General features: G+C 36.5%; 1 protein-coding gene across 7 annotated transcripts in view; it reads right to left on the reverse strand.

Annotated features, from left to right (window-relative positions):
• Nucleotides 1-27,233, reverse strand: part of LOC106638943 (DDB1- and CUL4-associated factor 6) — a 302,245-nt gene that overhangs the window by 222,884 nt on the left and 52,128 nt on the right. For all 7 annotated transcript variants that reach the window (XM_089596260.1, XM_089596261.1, XM_014352340.2 and 4 more), the window contains 2 exons: nt 18,695-19,286; nt 18,491-18,597 (listed from right to left, as the gene is read on the reverse strand). In XM_089596260.1, the coding sequence (XP_089452386.1) occupies nt 18,491-18,597; nt 18,695-19,286 (699 nt within the window). The remainder of the gene's footprint in view (nt 1-18,490; nt 18,598-18,694; nt 19,287-27,233) is intronic.

Here is a 27,233-nt window from a genome sequence, read left to right on the forward strand (position 1 = left end):
TAAAAAAGTTAGGCATACGTCCACATTAAGTAAATATTATTGAATAAAAACGTATTAATACTTTAAAGATACGATTAAACTGTTACTTGCACAAATAAGGAAAAAAGGTGTGTGTGTTTCTATCTACATAAGTGAAAAAATATCTTATCATCCTAATGCCAGACATTCCCCATCCCATTACGTGCTATACCCTACTACGGCGGTCCACGCCCACGCCTTCCTCTTATAAGTATCTCATTTTCATTAATTACGTACACATTTAGGTTCAAAAACATCTTTGGGGGTTAGAATTATATTTTTAAGATTTTTTACTTCGTAACTATGTTTTTTCAATCACTAATTTCAAAATAGATATATTACAATAACTTCGACAGCTTAGGGAGCCAGTACTGCCCTGCCTTCCCTTACTTACCATAGTGTATTTATGAGCACGCGTATGTATATAAGCCTCCTGATATGAGGGTTCACTACAAGCTATATACCCGTTGCGAGGCTAGGCTGCCAAGTCTGCCGAATTCGATCGTATAGACAGGTAGTGACAAAGTGACAACTAGTTTCAGTGCTCTGAAAAGATTATATATTTTTATCCTAAGCTCTGTTACAATGGCACGGCGCAGTATGTATAACTTAGTCGAATGACTTAGTTCAAGTCAATTTAGAGTTACCAGATTGGTTTTCTTAACTGCGATCAGTGATGACCAATTTCTGTAAGTAAATTATACTGTATTATTTTTATTGTTAAATAAAGCGTAGTGTTGTGCATTTCATTTCTGCGTGTCAAATTTTTTTATTACTCCTCTGTCTTGTCTTTGTCCAGCTCAACCTATCGACTATAGATAATACAATCCACTCAAATTTCAATACCAAAACAAGTTCTTCAAGCCTAAAAATTGAAGGGCAAAAAAGAAGATTAAGCCATTGCACTGGTAAAGCTACGTGTGGTTTTTTCCTCTTGAGTGAGTTGAAATTGAGAAGCGAAGTAAATACGGTTAAAACACCAATGTGTTGTCTGACTCCTCACACACGCAGCGAATACAGACACATGTAGATCAAGACCTTCGTTGCCATTTCATGAGCATGGTATTATTAAGCAGGATAGCTCCACACCCAAGCTTTCTAAGCTTTTTGAAAATTTGAAGTGACATTTTTACAAATTTGCGTTCACGATGGATATCGAAAAGATGTTTTAATGAGTCCTGATGAGCGATCAGGCTTATACTGACTCATCTACTTACCACTGCCACCATATATAGCCTGATGAATTCACTCTTCTAGGCAACTTGAATTTTAAGGCAACTTACCACCAATTACACAAGTATTCATTCCTATGGTGTCAAAATACTCAGAGAAGAGTTTTATTTCGACAAATGTGTGTCAAGAGGTCCCACACTCTAAAAAAAGTTAAATCCAAAAAACTTTTCAATTTGGCCATTATTGGCAAGTTTGCAGACCATATATTGACAATGTATCAGTTCTCGGGCTAACATGGAATTCTGGCTCTGATAAATTTATGTTATGCTTCATAGTAGACTTATTACCATCATCTTCGTAGCTAAGATCCTGTGAATCTCTGTATCTATTTAAAATCTCGTAAAACGATCTTTTACTTAGCCCGACAGCTGGTATGTTGATCAAATAGTTGAGTGGTATCTCTTTATTAAACTCTGTTGAACTTTAATGACGGAACTTTGACTCACTAGAATGCGAGTTCCTTAAAATTCGCAGCGTACGATGCCTCTAATGCTACCTATTCGGCTGTTGTTTATACTTACGTAGTTATTGAAACAGGATGTCAAGCTATAAGTTATAAAACCTATGATAGCTCTTTAGAGGTGGTTCTACTTTACCTCATCATCATCAGATTGTATTTCTGGACCCTCTTCCAGAGATGTTATCTAAAATCGGCTACCAATCGGAGAGAGTTTAGGGAATTTTCTGCTCCACTTCTCACGGTGCATCCAGCCAAACCATCGCAAAAGATTTACGTCTGTACTAAAGAAACATTACTCCTGACCCAAAACTCAACCACAGAGATTGTTTTTCACCATCACCACCAACACGGCCACTTATCAACCGGCAGAAGAAAAGGTGAGACTATGCATCAACATAGAGGCACTCGAAATCCAACAAAAGCAGATGCATCAATGCTATCCTAGAAGACATCGAGGACGCCCGGCGACCAGAGCAGGCTAGGATCGTGCCATACTAGACAATGGTCCTAACACAGACAGCAACTAGTACCAAGTCATGCCGTGTGGATCATACAAAAAAACATCATGCCCCCAGTCAATCAAAAAGATATTAAGGCGGATCGACGATCTTTTGTGATCATCCTTGGTTCGGATGGGTTGACAGCTCGATAACTTCAGGCAACTCCAGCGACTATGATTACTGGATTGTAGAGCTTAAAACTGTGATAAGATCATGTATTTACTGACATCTTTCCTGCTCAGAGACCATCTTCATCCTCTCCGAAAAATGAAACCACTAAATTTTACTGCGACTCCCTTATAATCTCCGTTACATTAATATCTTTCATTTTCTATGAATGGACGCTGCACTCATGGTTGCAGGATGTCCATTACAATTTATTCAACATTTTCTTTACTTCTATAACAACGCAAGCACTATGCTATCAAATAAAAATTAAACATCAAAGCTACTAAAAGTCAGAAAAGGCGTCAAACAAGATAATTTCGAATATCTGTGGTCTTTAACATGGTAGAGGACCATCTACAACGGTCTCTGTTACAGGAATGCTGCTTCACCTTCACTGGGATGACTATCCGAACCATGGTTTTCGCCAATGATACGGTTCTCCTTGTAGACTCATTCACTTGGCTTCTACATTTTGTCAACACAACTACCACCTACCTAAAGTCCTGCAATTTACGCCTTAATACCAGCAAATGCCACATAATAGCAATAATGGCAGACAGACATCTGAAAAAGACTCTCATAAATGAAAACAGAACATTTAAGATTAATGGCTCACCACTACAAGCCTTAATAAGAGAAAACTAGTGGAATATATCGGGCTGGAATTTACATCCAAAGGCCAAAAGAAAACAAGATTTATCACTACAATCAGTCCAATATATGGGCATCTTTCTCGGACACTTTTGGTTTCTGAACTGTAGCTATTTGCGCACGAAGTATTGGCTCCTTAAGGAATATGTTACCATATGGCTCTGGGCAGGGCAAATATCAGCAAGCTGGCAGCAGTTGACAGGGCAATACATGCTTTCTTATGACAATGGGTTACTTTGAGAAATAAAACTTAGTCTGTTTCAACACCTCGACGCACAATAGCCAAAGTGCTATTTTAAAGAAAAATTTTTGCTGCAACTACGTTGTAGAGGTAAGTATATACAAAAAAGTGAAAGATACTCTTTGTGTGATTAGTCAACTTATTAATAATTTTAGTTTTTTAAATTACATCTATTCACTGGCAGGCCTACAAATCTAGAATATACCGATTTCTTAGACTTTTTCCAGGGATCAAAGTGGAGAACTCAACAGATCTAAGAAAGTTCTTAAGATATAGGTGGTAGAGGGCACTAAAAATAAAAAGTTACTGCTTTTACGTTTCACTTTCATCCGTAGCATGAAAAAAAAAACTGTAAATATAACATTTATCATCAATCATAATAGTTTGATACGTATCTTACATAAGGAGAACAAAATTCAAAATCGTGAATCCAATATAGTAGACGTTGCGTAAAAATTATAGGTTTTGTAATTTAAAAAATGCTAATGTATTTAAGATGTCTGTTGTCTCTGGAAAATATTTCTCAAGCGATTTTTAGATAAAAGTTGTGTTCAAAAAAAAAAAAAAAAAGTTCTAGACTCGTGAAAATTCTTTGATTTCTGCAAGATCAAATTTTTTTGATCAATTTATACATATTTTTTAACAACAACATTTTATAAGAGTGAGTAAGTGACCTGTTAACACATATTTCTTGTACATATGTATAAAAAGTTTCTTTCTGCCATAATTTGCCATCAGGCTTTTTCTACTTGCAGGTTGTTGCATGCGCTCTAGTTGCAACTCTCCGTATGAACGTTATCTTACACGGAAATTATTGCACTTCTCGAACAACTTGGTTTCTCTACACCTAACATGCATACTGTTTTAATCACCTTCTCGGCAGTTTTTTGTGGTAGAAGGCACCATATTTCTTTGTTTGGTTGGTCACACTTCAACACAGTTGGCTGATGTGGAGCGCGGCTCACTTTGAATTATTATACATCGATTCTAGAGGTACTGTTCCGTCTTTTTCTTGCTATACGCAAAGAATAGCGATGTCGTGAAAAAAGTGCAAGCATGTTGAACGAAAGAGTGCGGAGCTGCGTAAATGCACATGATGCAAAGTCTTATGTAATAGCACTTGCTATGTATGGATGTCGGCTGAGCCTACGCCTAAAGTATTTGTTTGTACCTGCTTGACTTGCGCATCGATAACGTCAAAGCGTAAGGTAATGAAGTAAGAGATATTGAATTTAACACAGCTATCGTGTCCAACTGTCTCGTCTCCTCGTCTTTCTCCATTTTCACCAACGTCAGCGCGTGAGACCGCAGCGAGGCCTCTGGACTCTTCAATACCTTCTACTAGTGTGCCTGCGACTATTTTTTAACAACTGACTCAACGGCACAGTATTTTCGACGTGTCAAAGACGACTAGCGAGTCCACTGGCACTTCAGAAATAAACAGTAATGTGAGTAGTAATCACTTAAGTGGCTCATTAAATCATCTCTTACGATTTCTAAATGCATCGCAATCACATGTGATCAAGAATAGAAAACTAAAATATGTAGTAAAAGAACTTAGTGACAAGTGGTCTTCTCAAACTGTTGAGAGTATCTCGTGAATGTTTTCAAGTCTATGAGAGCTGACTAAATGAATAACGTAGTATCTATTCGCACCCCGATGCATCGTATATCCACGTAATCACGTTATAGTGGATACGCATGCGCAGTGGGCAACTCAACTGTCCGGTACTCATAGGGTACAAGTTTTTTTTTCCGAGCGAGCGAGGCGCATGCGTGTACGTGGATATAAGGTACAAATAGACACAGCGTATGAATAAGAGGGGTGCAGGCTTACTGTGTGATTTTTTTAGGGTCGCTGATGAGAAAAAAAATTTACAGTAGATTGCATTCATAAAGTTTATCAAAATGATTTACCTTTAGAACTAAAACAAATTTTAAGTAATTAATAAAAATGAAACAAACAAAAATTTTGATAATGGAAATTTTTCCGTAAACCAGTCAACAATTATTGACAACAACGCTCATACTATGAACAACAACCATAGAGAAGATAATAATGGTCATAATTGCAAAATCGATTAATGTAAAAAGACAAATAGTAGTATTCCAGAACGAAAAGTTGGGTAGTTAGCGAAAAATCGAGCACTTGTCGTCGAGATTTACTAAAGGATGGTACCGGTGTTATTCGCGGAGGGGAAGATGCCACTGGCGGTCTATTTTCATAATGTCAATTCCTTAAGGGGTCATATTGAGAACATCAAACAATTTTTTAATGAGCACCCCTTTGACGATCTTTTTGAGGTTGCTGAATCGTGGTTGGGGGGGGGGGTATATGAATGATTATATCGTGCACATTCCGAGTTAAAGCTTGCTGCTTGAGGATCGCAATATGGGCGGGGATGGAGTTGCATTGTATGTCAAGCAGGATTTTGCAATTATGCTTGTTGAAAAGTTAGATAAGTACCAACTAGGTAAACCAAGTTTACCTGAATATCTGATATGTACGGTGCACCGGGCTTCTTTTCCTCCCGTAATTGCCTAAGCTCCTCAGGGTTGTTTTTCTTGGCTTGCTGTGGTAGCAAAATCTGCTCTGGTAGCACCAGATTAATTAGAAGAACGGTTAAGAAACCCCATATTGTTAGAGTAGATTGTGCTCTGGTGAGACGTCTTCTAGTATTACGCCGGAGATGTTGGTATTTAAAACGCCTTTCATTTGTGGCACTCGTTAATCTTCGTGGTTCGGAATAGAATTTGACATAAGTTTCTTGTCAATTAAAGGAGAGTGTCGTTAGTAGCCAGAATACCCAGCTGCACGACTAGCAAATCTATTCTTAATGCACTGCCAGGGAATGACTATATTGTTCGGCAATTAGCTTGAGGATATTATAACCAATCGCACTTACAACTATTGCAGTTAGCTTCAATTTTACTCTCACGCCACCATACGGATCCTAATAAACTAAAGTGAAAAGCTAGCGTATTTTTGCAAAACTTTGAGCTAATTTTTTGCAAATGTTAGTTATTTTTTTAAAATAAAAACTATACAAAAACTATCTAGAAATTTTCATTAATCAGTATGAAAAGTTTCAGCAAATTCAGTTGATTCAGTTTTCGCAGTTAGCGATTACAACAGTTTTTGGGACTTTGCTTTATATAATAGTGAGATCAAGGGCTTTTAGTCAAAATCTACAAACCTCTTTCTAAATACAGTCGCTTGTATAAGCTCGCTTTTTTAATGTGTAATAAGATATTAGGAGTTGGAGGTAAGCTGAGTATTATTTGTTGGATCCCGACGCTAAACATTCTCTAACTGTATATGGCAAAGATATTTTAACTTAGTTTTTGGTAGAATATTACTATTTTGTTTTACTACATGGCAGTACTCAGCTTATTCTCATATTTATTCGACATCAATACTGAATTTTAAAAAGACTAGTGTTTCGAAGTGGACTAGTTGTTCGAAGACTATCTGCCGGAGCATTTTTATAGCTGCGTTTCACCGTTTCGTCTTCCACTGTAGTCAATGTACAGATTTCTATAGAGACAGACAAACGAATTTTGTAAGCATTAATCTGAAGTTACGGAAATATTTTTAAATGTTTATCACTTCTGTATCATTTCGCAACTATATTAGTTCTTATGGTACTCATTAGTACTTTGACTTCCCCCCACCCCTCTTTAGTGCTCCTTACTTTAGAAATATGAGAAGTTACAGTCAAGTCAAATTAATTCCACTGGAAATGCATGATTGTGTTTAGATACTCACTTTTGTCAATTATTTGACTTTGCTTCCCAGTATTAAGGCATGCTTAAACTCTTGGCGCTTGTGACCACTTACCGATGATCTGGAGGACCTGACCATACTGATCTCAACTGACTTACTAAATTTCACTTTCTTCTATTTATTACTAGAACTTGATATTTTTACTGAAAATGTACCCCCTTAGCGAAGGAGGAAGGTATTAACTCAATCGGTCTAAGTGTTTTGAAAAAAATGGTCTACTGAGTATCGTTACTCCTTGCAATCTCGTACTTAGTGGTTATTTGCGCATCGTTTTATGCTACTTGGTGATCTTAGTTAAATAAAGAATTCGTGGACATCACCTGGCCCTTGCGAAGGATTGTAGATGTTTTTCAGAATGCCGCATCCTTTGTTTGCATTGTAAGGGTTAGAACAAGTAATTTATACTTAATCAGACTAATCAACAAACTAATTTTAATAAAAACCGTTTTTAAGCTTGAATCAAATTATAGAAGTTGATTTCTTACTTGTTTTCTTAACCTTTCATTTTTTTTCTACTTTCTTAAAAGTTATTGTACGTGATGAATTGATTCACCATTTTTACTTTTGTTATCATTGATATGTACTGAGTATAATTGATGTGTATACGTACAAACTCTACTATATCAACCTCAAGACTATATATAACATTTAATTAGTATTTACTGTAATGATTGGATCATGTGTTATTTGTAAGATAATACTAATACATGTTTCCTAGATATATTATCAAAACTCGCGCCTAGACACTTAATTAATCAATTGCAAGCTTACAAACATGTAAGTATTAACCAATGACGTGCTACTATGATCGGCCAGAAAAAAGACAAGTGCCGCAGGCAGAGTCCATCCACTCCATTTACTCTGCTTATTTACTACACTTAGTAGCACAATCCCACTAATATTTCTTTTTATCAAGATATAAGAACTGTTTCCTTTTTAGTCAAGTTTACATTTGAGCAAGTACATCTCTTTTTATTTTATTCGTTCCCCCTTTTCCTCCGTATCCGATCTTACAAAGTTTACGAGCCTAAATACAGTACACTTATTTTAATAATAAATATTATATCTATAGTTTTTTCCTATGAAGTTCAAATTCTCATTCAAATAATCGTAGCAATTTTTTTTTTTCTACAAATGGCTCGATACCACCAAAGACTCGTCTGGTGGCCATTTTCTTACTTAATTTAGCTTAGGTTTCTGGCAACTTCTTTTTCAACTTTAGATACTTTTTCGATTCACAAAGTAACTTCGACTAACGGCATTGAATTCATTTTCACTACCATTACAATTTTTTCTATTTAATCCTTGACATTATAATTGGCTTTGATAAAATGCTACTTTTAAATAGTCATTATATCAAGCATCGGATAATAACCTGAAATTAATGCATGTATTATTTTTCAAGAAAAAAATCTAAATTCGACACTGTGTCATGATATTTTATTAAGTGTTTTTGAATTAAATAAATTTGATTTTCAGTTTTGGCTTGATTCTTAAATTTCTGGATTTAGGAAAACAATTCTACATTTAGATTTTAAAGCCGCCAACTAAAAGGTAAAAGCCGAAAAAAAAAAAATTTTTAGAAATAAGCACTGTCTAATGGTAAAAGTCCTAGTATTGATATGATTTACAAGTTTTTATTACGCTTCGATAAAAAACTGTTATTATTTCGTATCTTAATAATAAAAAAGTATGTACTCACTTTTTATCTTCGATGATTATTCACATTTTTAGATTTCATTTTTATGTTACAAGATAAATTATTTAAAAATTTTGATAAGCACAAGTATGTCTTTATTTTTTTTTTTTTTTTTTTTTCTACCAGGTTACCACAACAGCCTATTGGCCTAGTCACCGGGGCCACTCACTTACCACCTATGCGTGGGGGTGTATTGCCACACCCATTTTCAACCCTTTTACTGATTTCATACCTCAATCCATGGGCCCAGTGCGAGTATCTCCGGTGGAACACCTTGTCAGTTAAACTGACACTCTCTGCATTACTGGTGCATCGGGTCCACTCGTCACTGTGCAGTCTTTCTCGGGAGAGGACTTTATACTCCAGGACGTCCACTCCTTGACGGTTAAGCCGGCGCTTTCTGCCGAAGCATCGGATCCAGGCTAATTAGCATCCCCGGAGAAGCCCCATGATTCAGGAACCACTCCTCACCGGTAAGGCCAGCGATCCCTGCCCGACGCCTGGCATCGGATCCGCTAATCCCTAGCTATAGCCTTAACACTGTTTTGCATTTACCCAGGCCCGAAAACCTGTGGGGCAAGGAAAAAACTCTGGAATTACTCTGAAGGAAAATTCCACGGAAAAACCCACCCTAAAACAGCCGGGGTTACATAGGAACTTTTCTCGAACTTTTTTCAAAAACTGTTTTCATCGGGAATTGAATCCACGACCCCTAGAACTGCGTTGTTATTATAAGACATTGGTGAAATATAAATGAACTTGATGCATTTCACGAACTCATGCATAAGCTTTTTAAGATTATGTTACTTATTTTCTGTATAAAATAAAACGATAATAAACATACAACGTCTTTGACAGATCAATAAAATTTTTAGTACAGTTAGAAACAAGTCCCTTTTTAACTTCATTTCCACTTTATTGTATATTGAATTGATGCAAAACTTTAGTGTACATTTAATTTACACAAAATTTTTGATCAATATTTCGCCATGTTCATCGCCAAGTTCTCAACTAAGACAAATTAATTTTTATACTGTTTGAATACGATAAGACTGTTAAATCAATAAAAAACGTAAAATAATATTAAAAATAACGTCTTACTGTGGCACTGTCATATTCATGATTTATTGAAAACAAAAAAAACGTTTCGGATGTTTGGACGACCCAGCCCTCATAAGGTACAAAAAGCTCTGACTTACAAAAGGGATGTAAAATCTTAATGGTATTATATTGCATTATTTATGACATGATTATATACTACAGTGTATTCTCAAGAGTCAGAGCCTTTTTGTACCTGATAAGGGCCGGGAAATTATTTTTGTTTTTAATAAATGCAAAAATATGACAGTACCACCATTGAACGATGTTTTTGATTATTTACCAACTGTCATGGGACATCTTATTTGATTAAAATAATATGCTTCTACATTTTAATCTTGTATAGTGTGTGAGGCACTTACCATCGACGTGTAATGCTCAGGAAGAGACGTTATCAACGATGCAAAGAATTGACCAAAAGTGATAAAACACACGTACATTTCAGTTTCGCATTTTATTTGCATTCAAAAAATTCTTAATCGGCACTTCCTTCAAATTTTTTGTTAAAATATTTTAATGATGCAAACATAAATTTTTTTTTCATTAAAGCTGAAACAAACTTTTATTTTCAACTAACTAGTTCAAAAATCAGATATCTTACGTTTGCTACAGTACGCACATATACATCAGTCAGTCAGTAAAATCGTTATCCACCATATGGTTTATTAATAAAAGTTGATGATATAATGTTGCTTTAAAATTTGACTTTAAGAGAATTGAGTATTAAAAGTAGAAAATTAATTTATCCCTAACTGTTATAACGTACAAAACTATAGGTGAGACTCTACGCTCCCTCTCCTTCAATGCCTCTAGGGCTAAGAGAGGAAAAGAGCAAGCAAGAAAAGAGTCTTTTGTGGGAGTACACGACGACCCCTTGAAGTAAACACACGCGATACTTTGCCTATGATTACGGTATCTTGAATAAAGGTCTTTGAAATAACAAGTGTAGGTCATTCTCGCGACGTACCTCCATACCAATATCTTCCCAACGTAATAGTTTTAGTGCTAAGTGTGGGGTACGGTAAGAGTCGGAATTTTTTTTCTCTTTTATTTTACTCGGTTCCCAAATTCCGCCGAGAAGCAAACAAAGTGCAGTGCCACGAGAATACGACGACTCAAAATCGAGAAGCCGGGGATTTGATCAGAGACGACAGTACCGGTCTTAGTCTACAAGCAGCGGTAATAATAGCCCAGGAGCCAACAAGACTAGGGTACCAATTGCAGATCATTACAGTATCAAGCAGACAAACGGGGAGCGCTGAAGAGTAATGGTCCCTGAAATTTTATTCCTACTGGTGTGCATTTCGACTAGAACGTGAGTACATATTTGATAAAATTAATTATATCTCTTACTTCCAAAGCAAAACAGGAAAGGCACTAATCAGGTAGAGATAAGATGGTTGGTTTTTTTTTATTTTTGATAGATGTATACATATATTATTTCATCCGCTCCCCCCTTTAGAGTGTTTTTTCTCAAAACGCAATACATAAATCATGTGATAAAACAAACTTAAAACGCAATGGATTAGTAAAATTTTTGTTAGAAAAACGATTTACGTGATAAAAGAATTCTAGAACCAGGAGGAAAATAAGTGACTTATAACGCAAAACAAACCCAGAAAGTCCTAGACAAGAGCTGTATGAACTAGCCGATAAACAGGAAAACTCAGGGGAAGGTAACAGCGATGGACCGCTGGCTACAGTTTTCAAAGTTCGAGCAATGAAAAGAGAAAGGAATCCAAGGAAAATAAAAAAAGGTGAGAATCAAATTTACAAGCCCAGAAGCATCTGACAACGACGAGAGAAGAGAAGAAAAACAACCAAAAGATAACCAGGACAGTAAACATGATCACGTAGTCTCGGAGTGGGATGCTGATTCGAAATGAGAGATGCAGGAAAGGAAAAATACATAGGGTCGGCAGGCGTCAAGAGACGAGAACGGCGCAGAGGCACCAAACATCACAAATAGAGAAAGGCCCATTTTACTAGGGCCAGCAGATAGAAAGTTAGGCTACATGACAAAAGAGCCAGGATTTAAAAGGGGGATGAAAGCCACTAGTACTCCTGCAATACTGGAAACACAAGTTAAATTACGTAGAGCACGTAAACGACAGCTTGATACCCTACGCAGAACAAGACCATATTTTTCAGTCACACCACAAATAACTGAACCATTAAAGGAAATAATAATAGCAAATAGCGACACACCACAAAAGGCAAACACAGGGGGCATATTCAGAAATTATTAATGAAAAACAAAAAATTGACAGGGAAAGAAAAGGATACACAGATCATAATACCAACCCTTCAATGGACGTGGGAGTGCAAAAAAGACAGAATATGCACGATCTATTGGAAGGAAAATCCAATGGACTTCGGGCACAAGTTATGATCGATATCAAAAGACGCAACATAGAAGGCAGGCCACGAATGAGGATTGACGTATGGGAACCCAACGAAACCAAACCCGTAGAAGATGTGACACCACAAACGAGAAAAGAAATGGATGACATCATACACAGTTAAAACGAAGAAAACAAGTCGGATAAGTGTGAAAATCGAGCAAGAAATGAACCGAGCGCGTTGTCGGAGTCCGACATGTTGCCAGATATATAATTGAAATGTCTAAGAGACAAAACGCGAAGGGAAACTTGTAAATGCGCACAACCTGGTAATATCCTGGTGAATATGTCAGAAATACCATCCAACCCACCCGGAAACTGTCTGTTCTACAGCCTTATATTTTTATTTGGTCTCAATCTATCGACCAGCAAGCTGCGAGCAATGCTGCACAATTTAAATTCTTTACCAAAATGTAGAGAGCCAAACGAGGCAACAGAAATATTAGAATCGTAAACAGCATATGGTAATGATGATTGCATACATCTATTTTCCCAAGAATTTAAGGAAAATATTTGTGTTCACCTGGCATTAACTAATGGAAGTTATGTTTATGCACAATACATCGCTACGGACGATAGTGAATTTTATCACTTACATCTAGAGGGCCTCGGGAAAACGCACACTATACTCCTTTTATACAAGTCCCTCACACGGTAAACCCTAATCATGAGCCAGAAAAAGGGCCGGTAGAAAATGTTCAAAACAACAGTGAGGAAGACCAGGAAGGAAGAAAAAAAAGTTAAAGGATAGACCGGGGAAAACGGGGCAAAAATATCGAGAAGCAAATAGGAGCGGAGCGGGAACTAAGTGAGGAAGAAACAAGCCCAGACGAGCACATTAAAGAATCAACGGAGAAAAACATACAACCAGCCACAGAGGAAAAAGATGGCTTTGGCCACATCGAAGTACAGGACGAGGAGAAGGCCAATGATTTAAACAAAGCGCTTCATGAAATGTACAGCGAAAACGAAAAATTAGGGGATAAGACGGTCTCACACCCACCATCAATAGGAAAGTATAGAGTATGTAGGACGCGGTTACCAACCAATATTCCACCATGAGCAGCAGGAGAAACAAATGGTCTACCCCTACTACAAAAACTGAACAAGATCTGGGGCCATCCATTTAAGTACTTAGACAATCTAGCGTTTATGACATTAATAGAAGCAGTAATCAACACAGAGGTCATAGAGGTGCTACACGAGAGAGGATACATAAACCCAATGCACATGAACATCAAAGAGAACCGTAGGAGAAGCTAAAATGACAGAGGAAAGAAGAGTGAAAATCATTCACATGTATGTAAAAGAGCATTTTGAAAAAACGGCGCTTAAATCTAATATTAAAAAATGTATGAAGGCCCTTAAAAATGTAATAGTAGCACATAAAATAACGATTGAAATCGATCCTCAATCTTACCCAGTGAAGATATTTTGTCGATACCTTTGAGGGAATATTCAAAGATATTAAACTAGCAGTAGTATTCTACGCGAACCCTCTGGTAATCCCACCAGCAGATCAAAAACTTAAAATCATCCGAAGCAGCGATAGGTGGACATGAGGGAATGAACAAGACATATAACAGGATCACGAGAAGATACTACTGGAGGAACATACGTCCAGATATGAGACAAGTCATTCTGAAATGCACATCATGACAAACGAAAAAACTCGTCCTACCGAAAAAAGCCATGCTCATCACCGACACACCAAGGAGACCGTTTATAAAAATGTCTACAGACTTCTACGGGCCCATCAGTAAACCCTCAGCAAATCAGTACACACACAGACTATCTCTGCAAGACTGGCTAACGAAATTGATTGTCCTTGCACCTGTGAAAAGAGCAACAGATGAAGAAATAGTAAGAACGATTACAGATAAATTTATAGCGTACTTCGGGACACCGGAACATTTATTATCGGACCAAGGCACTCATTTTATGAACAAAAGCATGGATAAAATTGCAAGGTTCTTTAAAATAGACAAAATGAGCAGTACAGCATTTCACTCACAAACAAACAGCACCATCGAACGTATATACACCATACTCTTACGGAGTACATCAGAGCCTACGTAGAGAAAAATGATCACTGGGACGAACATCTACCGATGTGCATGCACTCATATAACATCACAGATCATCAGAGTACGGGATACTCTGTACGGGATACACCGTACGAACTAGATTTCGGACAAAGAGCCAGAACACCTTCCATTATAAAACTGCCACCCAAGGGCCAAACTTAGAATATTTCGAAGAGTTGGTTGAGACCCTGACAGAATTGAGACCATCGCAGCAATGGACCAAGTTCAGGTGAAATATCAATCGAAGTATTACTACGACCACAAACTGAATTCAAGATATTGCTTGGAGGAAGACATGATTTATGTGTTGAAAGAGCCATTGAAAAATAAATACGATTCACAATACGAGGACCCGTATGAAGAAACAAGTATTGATTATATCAATAAAAATGTTAAACTTCAGACATGCGACGAAATAATAGTATCCCACGTAGATGAAATAAAAAAAGCATGGATGGTAAAGGCACCGCCAGAGAATGCAGCAGGGTAAACGGCACGAAGAAACCTCCTTAAACATTCGACTTAGCTCAAAATTTTCGCGGCCCCCGGACGTAGCACGAAAATATAACAGGAAAAAAGGATCAGTTAGGTTTACGATAAAATTTTTTTTCGTGGTCCCCAGACGCACAGCAAACTAGATATATACATATATTAGACTCAGATACGCAAGCTCAGAAAAAAAACAACAATCATAATGGGAAGGTACGCATGAACAAAGCATTAATAACATTAATCAATAGTAAAATCTACACAATGTGAAAGAAAAAAAACTAAGCGAATGAGGGGCGCGTGTGGCACTCTCTAGTGAGAAGACGTACTCAACAGGTGTAGAATTAACTCACAGACCCAAATGTACAAATTATAGATGGTAAAGACAAATAAAAAAAAGTATACGCATAGGCTAACATATACTTGTAAATTTAATAAAATTTATGCGAAAAGTACACAAAGAAAGGTTCATGTGAAATTAGCAAACGAAAAAGAGTAAGAACAAATAACAATTTTTTTTTAGTATTCCATTGACTTCATTATTGTTTAAGAAAAAATCAGTTTAGCAATTATTCTTAGGTAGAGAAGAGCATAGAGAAATGATGAAAAATATATAAAGCAATCGCAGGAAAAATAAGTTTATTTTTTAAGAGGCCCACGAGATTAAATCGAGTATAAGAGATTGAACCTTTTTTACTCCCTCCCTTCTGTCGTTCTCCATCAGAAACAATCCCACTCTTGCCGTCATTATATGCTGACAACCACAACACCTGAAACGACACACATAATCGTCACGGGATACAGAACTGACTGCCATGTCCAGGACATGGTCCGTCGGACCGTCCACCTCAAAGTAAGCATAATGTTGCAAAAACTACATGGACAGAGACTTAATCTGTCATGTAAGGAAAATTAATGATAAGGCACCCGGATTACCGGTGAACTATCGAGACGAATAATCAACCCCACCCAGTGTGTGGCAGTGTTTCCTCAGGACTTCGCCGTCGAAGGACAGCCGGAAAGCCCTCGTAAAATCTTGGAACACCTCCGGCATAAAAATACCACGTTACCAGCCCACCCCCGTTCAAACAGTGGCATCGGTACTGGAAAAAAGGCATAGAGATCTACAACAACCCGTAGGCTTAAATGAAAAAGGCAAGGGTGCTTGTAATCACATAAGCCACTACTTACACAACGACATTGCGCAACAGTGCACGCGGGCTGCTATTGCAGAATTGCGTCCATGAGGACAGCACACGGAGATTCTCCTGGTGCGAGAAATCATGACGTCACATGAGCAGCGTCGAAGCTTAGCTTCGGAAACTCAGACAACGGCGCGAACATCTTAGAAAGCGCTCTTTCTTCAGACACAAAAAAAAAAAAATAAAAGTTTTGATGTTGAGGGGAATAACAGCGAAAGGGCAATAAATGAAATAAGCAAATGTATCTACGGCGTTGAGAGTAAAAGCAAACAAGAAAGATCCATATAATCCCTATCCTAAACCTCACCATGTTAGCGAAGAGAGAGGAGAAGTAGCAGAAAAACATAGTATCAGAAAATTTAAAGATTAAAAACACAAGAAAAATGTACGATACAGGTCTAAACGTAAATGCAGAATGCATTGCCGTAAAATGATTCTTTTTTTACTCATACCTTCAAGCTCGTCTCTACCAAAACACAAGTTAAATGTAAGATAACCGATCGTCAAACTATCTGACTATACAGTTATCTCGAATATTTTATATGACTCCGTAGGCAAGATGGGGCACACAATATTAATACCAACCATTCACATACTCAGTAACCAACTCATACACGCACGTAAAGCTGATGTGAAATAAGTAATGACGTAAGAAAAAAAAAAAAAAATATTTGCGATAGAAAATTTTGAAACATATTAAAAGTGCTAACATAAAAAAAAATCATAAATAGGCAATACTATTTGTACAAAAAGAAAAGCAAAATAATTAAGAGATACGTTAATTATTATATACTTTACATGTAAGGAGAGAGCCACACTCACAGCTCAACGCTGACCGAATAAAGAGGAACAGGATTTCTCTTTCTTAAGTATAAGTGCCTTCTCCATCTGGGGGGTCCTACTACGAATATCTTATGGAATGTTCACAAAAAAACAAAGAGCTCAAGAAGAAGCACGAGGATTGGCAGGAGTTCAAACCGCGCCGACAATAGAACATGGAGCAGAAAGGCGATTGTAACCCTCTAGAGGAGTAATAGAGTTGCCGTTGGACGTGACACAAGATTAAGATTCGTGAAACAATGAGTATGAGCGCCAGGAGTCGCTCAACTATATCGGGGAGCGCAGTCTGTACGACACTAAGAAAGAATTTTTTGTTTACAAAATATTCAATATCAAGAAAGTTATGTTTAGGTTTACTCTTAAAAAAGAAAAAAAAAAAAAAAAAAAAAAACACATTCTTGATAGTCGTAGCTATAACAATAATAATAATTATAAGGATAATAATAACAATAATAAGTAGACAAGAATAAGCGTCGGAAGTCGATGGGCACAGTCCGTAGGACGAAGACAAGAAAGAATTTTCTTTTTTTCAAAATACGTAATGATAGTACAGTTATGTTGAGTTTAATTATATACAAATAGTACTATCGTTCATCACAACACATGAAATAAATTAATAAGAAAATAAGTAGATTTAAGTGGCAGGAGTCGCTCGACTGTACTGGGGGGGGACGCAGTCCGTAGGACGAAGATAAGGAAGAATTTTCTTTTTTCTTAAATAATGATGATAAGAAACTTAGAAACTTGTATAGAAATTTTTTTTTGATAAATAAACAAATGACAAATAAGTGTATGTGAAATTGTAAAATAAATGTCCATGTTAAATAACGTTACGTATAATTCCTATACATATGTCGTATGTGAAAAAATACCTAACGTAAAATAGTGTTAAGTAGATGCCCACTTTGCGGAAATTTCATATATAATTGTAATATAAAGCAAAGTGCATACATAAACAATATTGTTATACACTCAGACTACGATGAAAGGTAACTAAATCATTGGCAGAGCAAAAATATTAATGTAAAGAGAACAGTGGTTCTCTACAATTGAATGAAAGAATGAGTGTGAAATACTAAACTATATAAACAACATAAACAACAGAACTTAAAACATTACACACACACACATAAAATTGCAAACAAGTATACAGACTCTAAGTAAAGTAAAAAGTCAGCGTCGTTGAGGGCAACGACGTTGTGGCCTCGGACGTCTAACGTACGAAAGTATAGATGAGACTCTACGCTCCATCTCCTTAAATCTCGTAACAAGGGGCCTTAGGGCCAAGAGAAGGAAAGATCAACGAGCCTTCAAAGGAAACACACGCATTACATTGCCTATGATTACGGTGTCTTGAATAAAGGTCTTTAAAATAACAAGTGTTGGTCATTCTCGCGACGCACCTCCTTACCAATATCTTCCATACGTAACACTGTAGTCTTTCAATAGTAAATTTTAATTTTTAAAGAGAAACATTTTAATGTGAAGTGTAGGTGAAATGTGGTTTTATTAAAGAGGTATGGCTTGACAAGATTATAACATTTACAAAAAGTTCAAAACGCAAGAATTCGATGGATTGGAGAGGATGTAAACCTATTTGAAATAATGAAATTACCTTTACAAGAATCTCGTTTCATTTCTTCTGCAACCCCGAGCAAAATCGTTGCACTAGTTGAACTTTTATCGGAATAAGTAAGTTTCACAGTTGGTTCACTACCATGTCTTAAATAAAAAATAAATAAAATAAAAAAAACGAATAAGGTATTCTAATCCTTATAATATTAATCGTTAAATCGTAAGATAATTAATCTTAGTGTACCTTTCCAAGAAACCATCCCTCATAGTGGTTAGTCTGTCTTGAAGATTCTCCATCATGCCTTTTTTTTCAATGGTAGAAGGTTCTACTTTGGTTGCATTTGATTTGCTAAAGACCTCAGATTGTAGAGTACTGTATCTGACATTGCAAGGTTGATTAGAAACATGTGAGTTATGACTCCTCGTTTTGTGACTATAATTAATACTCGTAAGAAGTTGTGATTCACACTGAACTGATGCAACTGCCGTTAGATTCACGGGTTCTCCATCTACAGCTTCATTATTCCCAATTTCAAGATTGGATGTAGATACCAATGCAGAGGTATTTACTTCAATGACATTGTTTGTTGATCTATTAATGTCAGACTGTTGTTCTTCTTCATTCACACTACTATTTCTTTCTTCAACTACTTCGTTCACGTTCTCATGGGTTTGCTGCATACTTTCTACTTGAGAATCCATGACACCTTCAAAACTATCTTCACCACCACCACTCAAAGCAGCTCGAGTTGCTGGATCATTTAACATTCTGGTCAGGACGTCAGTCATTCTCTGCATTAACGAAGTATGTAAAACAGGTCGTGCCTGAGATATTTCTGTAAAGAAAATTTCTCATATAAAAACTTTTTTTAATTAAAATGTGTTACGCGCTAATTTACGAAAACTTGAGTAGAGAAGTCGAATAAAACAGTATGCGCATCACACGAATAGTTCGCACGTATTACATACAAAAAAAAGCCTTGAAAAGGTACAACCTCAGTAAATAGGAATACTGATTCAACTGTTTTGGTAGCTTGTAACACCTGTCTTGGTAAGGAATTATTGGATAATTTTCTATATTAAAACAGTTAAACTTTTCAGTTCATTACGTAGCACATAAGACTTAACTTATACAACAGAAAGTTATAAAATTTATTGGGCTACCAAGTACTTTGAATTTCGAAACATGCACTAAAATTATTTTTCAAAATTTTTTCTAAACAAATTTTCTTTATTAAACAAAAAAAGTGTAAATCGAGTTTATTATAATAAGTCGCTGTAATATAGTTGTAAGAGTTTTATCAAATGATTTGTCATTGGAAATTATAAGATGTACACTTGGTGGACCCAAAAACATAAAGCAATAATTAATTTCAAAAATTTTCTATGACAAAAATTTTAAATAGTATTTTTTTACTGCCTAAAAGTTAATTTATTCAACTAGTGTTCAATTATTTTTGTTGAAAATTTGTCTGAGCCTATTATGGTACTAATAAAGTCAATTAGTATCCACAATTTACTAAAGAGTAATGTCTACTGAAATAATTTTATTTAAAGCATTTGTGAATGATTAATTTTTTATAGTAACTGATACAAAAATTATATAAATTTAAGTGTAAAGTGTAGTTCAATCTTCACCACAGCCAATGACGATTGATGCACTAAGAACACAAATTACAGTTTCTCACGACAAATTATTTTGAATGAGTATTTTAATGTTATTATGGTTAATAAATGTGTTTCTCAGACATTTAATAAATGAATGCACGAATTATGAATGAATTTATTTTATTGAAATCTCTTATCCGTGAGAAAAGTCGTCTCGCAGCCTTGCTTCGACATTGGATGTGTCGACATTTGTTGTAGCACTATTATGAGCGAATATCAGTCTATTAAAACGCCCGCTTTTTTCTCTACCACTTCCTTATTAAAGCTATTCTTACGCTATACAAAGAGAAGTTTTTTACCATAACAGTTCAGAACCCTACTGCGCTATTATAGTACGAATCAATCAGGCTCACCTCGTTCCACAGTTTATACACATACAGTACTGTGCAGCATTAAGCTGCGTAAATTTGATGGAGGGGCTGTTTGAGCCCAAATGTTTGGACTCTCCAAGTATTACATATATTTAATTAAAATGTATACTTTAGGTTATTAATTAGATGTATGCACCATATACACATATATACCTTAAATTTATGACTGCAAGCTAAAGCTCAGGCTCTCCAAGTCCAAACGTCTGGGCTTAGACAGCCCCCTCCTTCGAACTTCCACCATTCAATGCTCCACTATAGTATATACGTACAAAATTTGGGTTAGAAGGCAAGCATTGCTCATACTGTAGGAGTTCAGTTATGTATTGATCTCCAGCAACACAACCACTTGTACTCCTATTGTACAAAGTTTATATCTGTGAACTGCTTTTATGCTATAATATATATACACACACAAATATGTACATATATACACTAGTGGGCCCCCCTACGTATTCCAAACACCCCTTACAGCTTGGTTTAAATTAAATAAAAAAGATGATTTTGCAAAATCAATAAAATATGTCAGCATTCCAGAATGTTACAATGTCGATAATAAACTTAAAATTTGAAGGAAAAGGGAAATTATAATGAACAAAAACCTACTTATTTAACACACTCATTTATTATTACGTTTCTAGAGATAAAAATATTCTGTCCATGGCTTCGACAGGCATTGCATCTGGATTGCTTTCAAAAGGTATGACCAGTCATAGAACTTTCCGTTTATCTCTAGACTTAGACAATATTGAGAGTGCATTTTTAGATGTCAAAACTAAGAAAAAAAAAAAAAAATACAAATTAAGAGAAGTTAATTAAATTATACGGGACAAGACTTTTATAATTATGAAAAAAATATTTACAAATCATTGATAGTACGTGGCGATTCTTGTGTAATAGAAAACGTTGCTTTGATGAATAATAAGTAGTATTAGGTGTAAATTTCTGACAATTTTTCCTGTTGTAAGAAACGGTAATAGAACTGTAATAATAGACGAAACTATAAAATTATCATTTTTACTGAACTACTTTAAAATTTTCAGATTATAAAATAATATTTGTTCAAACAAGAACAAATTTTCAAAATTATTGTTAAGAATTGGAGAAAAAAAATAGATTTATTTAGAATTTCTAAATCCTGGATAACACATGATGTCTGTACTGAAATATTTGGCAATTACAGCAACTGTTTCGTTAGAAACGTAATCCTAACTTCAGATGATAAAAAAAATTTTCCAAACAATAAGATTTCAAGTAAATTAGATTTAAAAAACTTATTATGGCATGGACAGTGCTACGTATAAAGGTGTTGATAAATAAGATGATAATATCAATACAAATTTTCACATAGAAATGTTATGTATATAAATCTTGAGGGGAGGTAAAGGGGATGTCAATGGGAGGATGAAGGGAGCTAAGAGGAAGCGAGAGAAGCTTGCTCAAATATAATTGTATTAAAAATCACGTAAAAACGAGGAATTAACCGTATGAATTAAAGGGCACTGAGTCTTTCCACTTTTGTCCGTACAACTTTATATACATATATAGCTTCCTACATTGTATAGTGATTTCAGCGTGGTTGTCAACACCTGCCCTCCTCCCCCCTCCCTAGCTCACATTGCACCCCTCCCCCCATTCAAAAATTTTTTTATTTCAATAAGAAATTAATCTTATATAGCCCCTCCATATTATAATGTAACCTCCCTCAGTCCCCTTAGCAGCCCCTAAGCCACCCCTTCATACAAGGCGAAATTGTTTTTATTCTAATGTTTAATTAACCCGGTGAAATTTTTGACTACTTCCCGTCAGCCACCCTCTCCACCCCTTAATTTGATCTTGCATCTGCTTGCCCCTCCTCATTCTCTTTTTACGCTTTTTTAGCCTTACTCAGGCCCCCTTCGCACCCCTTAAAACAGGAAAAAATTGTTTTATTTCAATGAAAAATTAACTCAATAACATTTTTTAATAACCCCCTTATCACCCTCTCACCAACACTCAATAACCCAATAACCCAATAATCCCTTTACCACCCTCTCACCACCACTCAATTTTTTTTTACGCCTACTTGCCTTCCTCATTCTCTTCTAACGATTTTTTTCCCCCTTTTTTAGCCTCTTCTTATAAGGAGTTATAACATTTTTTTATTTCTATGTGAGATATATTAAATACAATCTCGGTCAATTGTTCCTTGCAATATTAATCCAATTCAGAATTTTTTTATCTATATTTACCACATCACTCATGAGGCAAATAGACAGATGCCTTGATCTTTTTTTGTTGTTATTATGTAAATGTGTGTACGATACGATGTACGTACGCGTAATTTTCAAATTTTATAATATGGTAAAATAATAACAACAGTGGAGATTATTACCAAAAAGTCTTTTTGTGGAACCAAAAAATGTGCCCTATATATAAAATGGCATTGATAACACAAGTCGTCGAACACACTAAAAGTCGAAAGTACTTCATGAAAAACCATTGCAAAATAAAAAAAGTTATCAATTTGTCAGCACAATAACAACAACAACAACAACAATAACAATAACAATAACAACAACAGCAACAAAAACAACAACAATCATAATAATAATAATAATAATAATAATAATAATAATAATAATAATGGTAATAATAATAACTTATTTATCAATAGTAATCAGAAGTATCAATAGATATTTTTAAAAAAGTTTGTAAATGTTAATTATTTTAATGTGGTTTTCAAAATGAATCAAAGTCTACTGGATGCTGGCACGCAGCGAACGCAGGAGGCAAAACCCACTAGTATATACATAGTTGTTTTATGTAAAGTAGTCACAATTATCCCCCCCACGCCCCCCATGTCCCCCTACAAGAAAGAGTTTGTTACAAATAGTCCCCCCTCCCACAAAATAAAGTAAAATTTGATCGTTTTTTACGTAATTTTAACATAGCTAAAATTTGGTATCCCTACTTTTAGCTCCCACACACCCCTCTACGATGCCCAATAGCCCCCACAGGTTTTTTCTGTATCCCACACTATTTTAAATTACCAAGCATAAGAATAAAATGTATGCACCTAATTGTATTAAACATATTTTCTCTGTCCACAGTCCAAACACCTTTAAGCTAATTTCCATACAAACCTAATGCGTACTTAAGGCCACGGTTGTATGGAAAAAAAAGCCAGCAGATTGTCACAGCGTCAAAGAGAAAAGTTGATTATCTTACGACAGATTTCGTTTGTTGTATAACCTTATTTTATAACGTAATTTAACGTGTAGCAAATAAATACACATGCACGAAATACGAAGTATATATTTTTTTTTTTTTTTTTTGTTCATCATTACCCGTAAGCTTAGATATGGCTTTTTTTACACAAGAATAGTGTTTTTCAGCCATCGGTGCACCTGAGTTATGACCGAATGTTTATACGCTTACAAACATCTGGACCAACTTATAGTCACACCTATGATCACGATGTCGAAGCGAAAGAGAAACAGTTAATCGACCCTCGAGAATCAAGAGCACAAGCGAAACGGCGAGACCTGAATGTTTACTAGACGGTCACCCATCCAAGTACTAACAGCGCCGAATGCAGCTTACCTCGAAGATCGACGGAACCGCAACCCAACCGTTGCGCCACCACGACCACAACAAAGTATATTTAAATAATTCAAACATACTATAATAAATAAATGTACTCATCTGAAATGTTGAATCTTTGTACTTACGTAAAACTTTATAATAATAACAATATATTTTTGTTGTTATAAATGTTCGTGTACTTTTAAAATCTACTGACTGAGAACCGAATCATAACTTTTACGTTTTTGTTATGTTGAGATGAAATTTTTATGTACTTAACGTGCATGAAATATGACTTGCTGTTTATTTTTCAAATTGTAAAGTTCATCATGTACTGCTACTGAGATATCAATAGTATAAGAAAATGTAGCTGCTGTGTCCACCGGCCTACTACATTCAAACTACTTCCCAAACAAACTTATTACATCCATACTAAAGACCGCGGTTACATGGACCGAAAAAAGCCAGCAGAATATCACAGCATCACAGAGAAAAGTTAATTTCCCGATGACTATTTTCATTTGTTGTGGAAGCCTATTTTTTCTAACGTAATCTATCAGAGGTGGTTTTATATAATTTTTTTTGCTTCATGGCCCTATGTAATAACATAGGCTGACGTACTCAAAAATAGTCACCTGATCCGGCCTCAGTATCATATAATTAAGATTTTGCGCATAACAATACCCACATCACAAGGTCATTACACCTACACCTCTATAAAGAAAAAAAGTGTACAGGCACGTATATACACTTACAGCTTAGGTGTAGTTGTTTGTTGGATCCATATTAAATGCCACGGTTACAAGAGGCAGAAAAAATGCAACGTCACAGCATCAGAGAGAAAAGTCAATTTCCCTATAACTTTTTACATTTATTGTAAGAACCTTCGGAAGCGTTCGATTTTTGCTGTAATTGGTCGGTTCAGTCATTCCCTTTATTGAGTAAAACTTTTCTAGGCTCACCTTACATGGAAAGTTAACTCGTGAAACGAGCGAGGGAGCTAACACAGGCTTGTATACCGATAACTATGGGCTCAATATGCCAATGTAAAAGAAGCCAATAGTTTCACAAAGGAAGCTACTGTACTTTGTAAAAATCCAAGACTATTATCTCCAAGGTTTTGTCAACCTATAAAGATTAAATATGCCAAAGAAACAGTAGATTTAACAAAAATAACTACGGATAATGTGAATAAACAGATACAGAATTTAAGTAGATATACAACTACTATTAACGCTAAAAAAGTATGTGTTTATTATAGTTTGACGTTGACAACGATTGATACTATTTCGTTGCAATTCATTGACCCACACGAAATCTGCAATGCGTTGTTATCCATGCGGTTGTACATCAAAAGATTTCAACGTCATAGATGCAACGATACAGAAGGAAATTTCTGTAGATCATTTGAAATTTTGCCAATCCTCTTTGCGCTGTTGAATTCAATGTTTAGAGTTTTTGTTACATTTACATTTGAGTTTGTCTTAAAAACTGGATATCTTAAAATGGCAGGCTCGATCAAAAGAAGAAAGAGAATCAGTCGAAAAAAGAGAAAAAATATTCAAGAAACCTTTAAAAGAAAATTGGGTTTGAATGAGAACTTCGAATGATGGCAACACTGCTCGATGTTTTTTTTTGAAAAATATGTAATATCTGCAAAAATAATCGACATTGATGAAGATATAATGCATCGGTTTTATATCATATTACAAGCTATTTCGAGTGGTTCTGAAATTTATGACGGAGTCATTTTTCTCTGACCTATAGCATTAAGCGCCGAAACGCGTCATCAAGGTGGAATCTATTTTCACTATAAGAAGCTAATAAAGGTCCGGGTCTGTGTGTTTCATGTTCTACGTGAGAGTAATCGGATGCAAGGAGTAGCGCCAAGGAGAGAAGAGGAGACATAGCGCCGAAGAAAAGCCCAAGAATGTGTAGTTCTGCGTATTATAGAATATTTGTAATTACCGCGCCATTGTCCTAATCCAGTACTTCTTTATCGACGAAGATTGTATGCTTACCTAGGTATCTGTAATAATAGTATGTATTGTAAATTGCGTCGCGTTCGAGTGCGTGTGAATAATGTCCTGGCGGTAAGAATGAGAAGTATGTATGTAGATATAGTGTGGTAATGCGCGAGGCTGCACTAATTGGTGGGCCTAAGGACACTCTTGCAGTAGCCTTCGAGCGAAACAGAGCTTTCCGAGTTTTCGCGTTTCCGGTAGCACAGATCGAGAGAGAGAGAATCGAGCGAGAGAGAGAAGGAGAAGAGCGGAGAATCAGTGTCCCAAGCCAGCCGGGAGCGACCTTGCGACCGACGACCGAGGAGACGAGGACCATCGCCACCCCCAGCCGTCATCTGCGAGACCAGGGAATCGACAGGCCAAGAGCTGATTTGACCCGGAGCATGGTGAACCCGGAGGTAAGGGTAAAGTAGAGTGTGTGAGCGTGCGTGTGTCCTTACGTGTGTGTCGGGGGACCGAGTAGTGCGGGACTCCCCCAGGAAGCGTGGAGTGCGAGAACGGGAGAGTCCGGGGAAAGCGTGATTGTCGCGGATTATTGCGATAGCACCGGATTGCGCCAAGATTCGGGCCTAAAAGCCCCCGTGTAAAAGTTCGCAAAAAAAAATAAAGTGAAGTGTTCTTAGAATCATTAACTCGTTTGTTGTAGTGCGGGTGTTTTTCCCCTCCTTCATAATTTACAGGTCGCGCCTCGTTTCTCCTTGGGAGAGTAGTCCGATCCCGACGGACTACCGCCGGCAGGACCTCCTCAGAGACGAGTCTCCTGGGCCAAGCAGCGGACATCGTGGGCGTGGGGACAGGGGTTGTTTTTCGCGTTTCAGGATACGGCGGACGTTGGCGAAAGGATCGACGATAGTGTCTTTGGACGTTGTCTCGGGACCGCCCTGATTGCGACACCCTATAGTGTCTCAGGGCGCGAAAGCGCAACGTCACAAAGTGGCGCTCGACGTGGGGCACATTTAGCCGGGGAACGAGAATCAGGGTATAAGTGCGTGAATAGTGTCTCTGTTTGTAATTTTTTTTCTATTTCCGTAAAATCGCCGTGAGCCGTGAGTGAATGTGTCGTGGGTAAGATAGTCGTTTTCGTGTGTTATTAGTGTCGTCACGTATTTTATTCCATATTAAGTGGCGTCGCGTCCGTAGTGCATGCGGGGATATT

Source organism: Copidosoma floridanum, unplaced genomic scaffold, assembly GCF_036245765.1.
Source record: "Copidosoma floridanum isolate Cflo_tuat_1 unplaced genomic scaffold, Cflo_Japanese_pri ptg000030l, whole genome shotgun sequence".
Taxonomy (NCBI): Eukaryota; Metazoa; Arthropoda; class Insecta; order Hymenoptera; family Encyrtidae; genus Copidosoma; species Copidosoma floridanum.